Source organism: Trypanosoma theileri, assembly GCF_002087225.1.
Source record: "Trypanosoma theileri isolate Edinburgh chromosome Unknown TM35_Tth_9_V1, whole genome shotgun sequence".
Classification (NCBI taxonomy): Eukaryota; Euglenozoa; class Kinetoplastea; order Trypanosomatida; family Trypanosomatidae; genus Trypanosoma; species Trypanosoma theileri.
In genome coordinates, this window is record NW_021639851.1 from 376,420 (window position 1) to 382,359 (window position 5,940).

At 45.2% G+C, this 5,940-nt stretch overlaps 2 protein-coding genes across 2 annotated transcripts; both read left to right on the top strand.

The window, feature by feature from the left end:
- Positions 1-2,004: 2,004 nt before the first annotated feature.
- TM35_000092510 (uncharacterized protein) lies at positions 2,005-3,567 on the top strand (the record flags this gene model as incomplete). The annotated part of the gene is made up of 1 exon (XM_029024490.1): positions 2,005-3,567. The coding sequence occupies one exon, from the start codon at positions 2,005-2,007 to the stop codon at positions 3,565-3,567; it is 1,563 nt and encodes a 520-aa protein (XP_028884267.1).
- An 856-nt stretch (positions 3,568-4,423) lies between these two features.
- On the top strand, positions 4,424-5,887 carry TM35_000092520 (putative RNA-binding protein; the record flags this gene model as incomplete). Its single annotated transcript, XM_029024491.1, has 1 exon — positions 4,424-5,887. The coding sequence occupies one exon, from the start codon at positions 4,424-4,426 to the stop codon at positions 5,885-5,887; it is 1,464 nt and encodes a 487-aa protein (XP_028884268.1).
- Positions 5,888-5,940: the final 53 nt, after the last annotated feature.

Below are 5,940 nucleotides of genomic sequence, written 5' to 3' on the forward strand. Positions count from 1 at the left end.
TTTTTTTTTTTTTTTTTTTTTTTTTGCTCTTTACTCCTATTCCAATCCGCTATGTGCCTACATCTTGATCCTTGATCTTTGGGGAGAAGAAATAGTCGTGCTTGAAAGTTTGCTCACGGCTGTCGTGAAGGGATACCCTTTTTTTTTTTTTCTTTTTGGCGTCTCTTTTTCACGTTTCAGCTTGTTGTTTGCTGTGGCTGTTGTTGTTTTTCATTCTTCTTCTTTGTGATGATAATAATGATGATGATTTTTTTTTTTTGTTTGTTTTTATTGCTTTTGAGGGATTTTCCATTTTTTTTTTTCTTTTTTTCTTTTACCCCTTTTTTAAATATTTTCCCTTCTTCTCCTTCTCCTTCTCCGTTATTTCACTTGAACCACTCTTTGCAATGTGTATATATATATATATATATATGGATTTACCCCGTCCACTTTGTACGGTGCTTTCACAGAAGTTCCACAAGCAGATGTAGAGTAGATGCCAAGAAGAGAGAGAGAGAGAGAGAGACTAAGATAATCAGGCAGGGGTGAGGGGGGGGGGAATTAATAATGATAGTGATTAGTGGAGGTAAAGAGTTTATGAAAGCGAGGAAAAAAAGATAACGAATGACGGACGGGAACGTATATATATATATAATATTAATATTTATTATTTGTTTCTTTTTTTTTCTTTTCTTTCTATCTTTCTGTTCGCATTGTATCACGATTTTCGTACACAGTGTGTTACGAGAGCCGACGTTATTAATTAAATTTTTTTTTTTTACTTTGATTGGTAGATTATGCATCTGCGAGTTTCTATTTGATGAATTCTATATTTTCATGCATTTGAATTTTTTTTTTTTTCTTTTAACTGTGTTAACAACTCCTTCAATGAAATAAATGTTTGTTTTTTTTCATTCGTATTTGTTTTGCCCTTCTCCCAACACAGGCAGTTGTTTGTGGGAAAGAGATGGGGACTATTGAAGGGGGTCTGTTGTACAGAAGAAAAAGAAAATCAGTCTCTCTCGCTTTTTAATTCACAGTTAACGAAGACTATCATTTCACTTCTTCTCGCCTCACTAACCGCCGTATTTTTCTTTTTTCTTTAAGTCTTCTCTACAGATCCATTTTTTTTTTTTTTTCTTGCGTAGTTACCCATCGTCATTATATTACCAGGGTTGTTACTAATTGGTATTATCAGGATTATTAGTGTTAGTACTGGGTTTCTCTTTTATTTCATACAACTTCCCCGTATGTTTTATTATTATTATTATTATTATTATTATTATTATTATTATTATTATTATTATTTAGGGGTAACAACACTTCCAGCAGCAACGGTCTTTTAAATCCATTGGATCCTGGTGTTTTCAGTCACCTCACTTATAATGCCAGGGTCCAGAACATCGTTTTGTCCGTTATAAGAGTCGAATAGCCAAATGTTTTTTATTTTTATTTTCGTTTTGTGTTGAAAGTCTCTTGACGCTGAAGTTACAATGGAACTGTGTAGCGCTATGGGGCCGCTCTTGCAGTGCTAGAGGAGGAATGAATAGTAGAAGATTTTTTTAGGGAAAAGGAGTTAACGAAGTAAGTATAAAAAGGGGATGGAAAAAAAAAAAAAAAGCGAAAAGCATGCTATATTGGGTTGAGTTGAACTCTAGTTGGTTTCCCTAACCAGCATTGCATGTGTGTTTTATTTTGAAGAGTTACTTATTACTTTTTTCAGTGTTGTTTTTATTTTCTATTTTTCTCTCTACTCTGCTTTGTTTACTCTCTTTTCTCTTTGCATTTTCTCTCTCACGCACACACACACACTATATATATATACCTCTGTGTGCTTTTCCTACGTTCTCTGCAGTGTGCTACCCGTACAGACCACACACAGATCCCCTACACGACTACTATAGCCGCAAGAATAGGTAAAAGACCCAATAGAAGAAACCACACATTCACACACACACACATATCTATATCTAAAGAACTAAACAACTAAACAAGTTTTACACATAAAACAAAGGAGGGTGTGAAATGCCACCAAAGCGGTCTAAGGGTGTCACGTTTAAACTCGTGCAACAGTCGTACGAGGACGCTAACGCTGATGAGCCGGGCCGCAGTGCTGCTGTGATGGTGGATGAGCGTGAGTTGCGAAGTCACTTACCGGCCGGGAGCGCTGCAGCGACAAGACGCCGCCGGGAGCGGACAGAGACGACTGCAGACATCAACGCGTGGGCCAGCGAGTGGAACACCGCCGCCGTTGCGCGACTGCCAGAAGAGGAGGCGTACATGAACCGCAGAAATATGCTGCGCGCGCAGGACGATGATGATGATGATGATGATGTTAACGTGAAGAAAGGCGCCGTGTCGGCGTCGAAGAGAAACCATGAAGAGACGGAGGATGTCGCTGCTAGTGAGACGGAGAGTGACGATAAGTTGTTTGATGATCAGGAGGAAGTGGAGTTCACAGACGACTTTCTGCGGGAGTTGGTGCTCGGCGGCGGCGACAACGACGATGATGATGCGAATAACAATAATAATAATTATAACTATAATAACTACGATGATAACAGTGATGCGGATGACGGCGATGGGGCGGCGGGGGATGCCGGCGGGGTGTCGTACCCGCAGCACGACGTCAGCGCCCGCGGGGCGGAGCGGCAGTTCACGCGGATGATGCGGGAGTTCGACGCCGACGCGCGGCTCAACGACGCCTACACGGACGACCCCCGCACGTACGGCGGCGCCGGCGTCTCGCAGTACTTGCGGGCCCTCGAGGAGTTCGTCGTGGACCGCGCCGGTCTGGACTGCGACACCGCCGCCCCCCGCCGCAACCGCGGGCTGCTGCAGCAACTCCGCACGCTCGCGCAGCACGCCGGCACCGACATGAGCCCCAGCGGCGAGGTGCACACCACCACCGTCATGCCGGACCGACACGCACGCTTTGTGGAGGAGTTCCGCAATGAGACACTCGAGATACGACGGGCCGCACGGGAACGAGTGCTTTCCTACCAGAAAGAACAACAACAACAAGGAGGAGGAGAAGGAGAAGGCGTGATGGATGGGGAGGGGGAGGAGAAGAAGAAGAGCACATCCGAAGGAACAGCCCCAGCACGGAACGCAGTAATAGTAGCGGTAGGAGAGAGGGAAGAGGAAGAAGAAGAGGAGGAAGAGGAGGCGTATATTGTGAGGGAGCTGAAGGATAAGGCAAATCGAATGGACTGCGAAACAGTGGTATCGACGTACTCAACGTACTTTAATCAACCAAACGTCATTCGTGCGGCCCCTACAGGGAAAAGACGCAAGGGACGCGGTGATGCCGAATCTACATTGCTGTCATCCACCCAAGAAGAAGAAGAAGAAGAGGATGATGAAGAAGAAGTACCTGATCTGTATGCACAGATGCTCATGCTGACACGTGATAAGGAAGAGACAAAGGAAGAGAAGAAACTTCGCAAACAGTTGGCTAAACAGGCACAACGTGAGCGTCGCAGCAAAAAGAAGGAGTTACGACATGCGTACAAGGTATTAGAGGTTGATGAGGCAAAACGATCAAAGGAATCCCAAACCGCAAAGAAGACGGTACACTTCTTTTAGTGAGAGGGGAGGGATGTGCTGTAAATGAAGAGAGAACTACCTTGTTACTTACTTTAGATATCTCTCTTTCTTTCTTTTACTTGTGTGTGTGAAACCATATTACCCACACCACTGTGTATATGCTTTTACTGTAAGGTGTTCATTCTTCACTTGGTTTCCTCACTCAAACAGAGACGTTTGTGTCCTATTCACAAGAAACTGATACTGACCCCACACCCCCCCTTTCTTTTTTTCTTTCCTCCACGAAGAAAAAAAAAAATATTATATATATATGCATAGTTGAGTAATCAATCGGATAAAATCCGTTTGTATGAAAGGGAGATAATCCGTCGTAGGAGAGAGGGATTAAGAAAAGAGTTCCTATAACATTGAACGAGTAAGCGATGAAAGAAGCAGAAGGAGAATGAAACAAACAATAATAGTGGCGGGGAAATGTGTGCAGGTGTGAGAGTCCCGCTGTTTGTGGAAAAAAAAAAAAAGTAGTGTTCAACTAAGCCAAAAAAAATATATAAATAAAACAAAAAAGAAAATAGGATGGAATCGTAAGTGATTTAACCATGTTCTTTTCTTTTTTTTTTCTCAGCTATGCTTGGGTTGTGTCTCTTTATTGTTTTTCTTTTCTTCTTTTTTTTTTCCCACATCTTCCTTCACCACTGTTCTCTACAGCCAAACACTAAACTTTATTCTCCCCCCAAATACAGTTATATAATTTAAAAAAAAAAAGAAAAGTAAAAAAGTAAAGAGAAGAAGAAAAGAATATTTGGCGTCAGTAAGAGTACTAACAGAAACAACAAGCAAACAAGTAAGCGATCAATTCATTCAATTCCAATTAACCAAGGACTTCATACCACTGGAAATGGACATGGTACATCAAGGCATGGATGGTGATGAACTGATGTTGCCCAACGGTGAGCAATATAGCCACGCAAACCTCTTTATCCGTCACTTATCACGTCTTGTAAATGAGGACGAGCTGCGAAGTATCTTCGCCCCTTATGGTGAGATCCTCTCAGCGGCGGTGATGCGTAATATACACACCGGTGAGAACCTCGGCACGGCCTTTGTTCGCTACGCCACAACAGAGCAGGCACGGGCCGCACTACTCGAGTGCAACGGACGGTCTGTCTGCGGCCGCACCATTTCTGTGCATTGGGCAAAGAAACAACACGATGACACGCCTGTTGGTGAGGCCCGCAAGAAGATCTTCAAACTGTTTGTGCGCAATATTCCACTTGATGTGACGGTGGACGAACTCACGGCGCTCTTCCGCCAGTACGGCCCAGTGAAGGAAATATCAATCCACAAAGACACCGCCGCTGTGGCGGACCGCCGGCTTGAGCGGCGCATTGCGTTTGTGGCGTATCTCGCCGAGGGAGCGGCGGAGCGGGCGGCGGAGTGTGTGCACAACACCCGTCCCTTTCCAAGCAGCGGCTCCATTCCACTCATGGTGAAACTCGCAGAAGATTTACCCGCCCGCAGCCGCCGACGCGCATCGTTGGAAGTCCCAACAGCAACAACGGCAACAACAGCAAGAAAGATGACATTTGGGGATGTACATGCTTCCGTGCGGCCATGCGTGCAGACACACCCGACGGGCATTTCACTCTGTGGTCTGCCGCCGCAGCCGGCCAGTTGCCCGACGTATGCAGATCCCAATGCCGCTTCGTGGTCCTACACCCCGCCGCATCATATGAATGCAGCGCGGCCACTGCCCTACGAGAATATTGCCAATCCGCGTCCATGCCGATATTACCCTCCTTTTCCGCCTATGCTGTCAAACGTGCGAGCAGAGAGACTCGCTCGTTCTTCGCTGGGACCCATGGCCCACCAGATGTCAGCATGGCGTGAGTTCTCTCAACTTCCAGAGACAGTCACTATCTACAATCGCTCTTCATCCGCATATGGAATGGAGGTGGGTGGTGCCCCCTTTTCTCTCGCCGCCCATCCGTCCCGTGGTGGGATCTATAGCAGCAATTGTAGTTCCATGTATGCACAAGAGTTTGAGGAGACATCGGAAAAAAGAATGTTGCACCCACCCATCTCCCACGACAGTGGCTTAAGGCAGCAACAACAATATCAGTATCAGCAGCAGCAGCAGCAGCAAGAGGGATTAACAGGACCAAATATATCAAAGTGTGGGCCGCAGGGTTCCTTTTCCTCTAGTCCAGATACCATCATCAGTGAAGATGTTTCCACCGCCGGGGTCACCAACACAACACCCGATAGTGCTTCACACATAAGGCGGTACACCCACAATCCATACAAGGCCCTCCGTGATGAGAATCTTGAGGATCCTGTAACTCCACTGAGCGTAGTGTAATCTCTCTTAGTGTGAAGAGTAATAAGGGAAAAGGAAGGAAAAAAAAAAAAAAA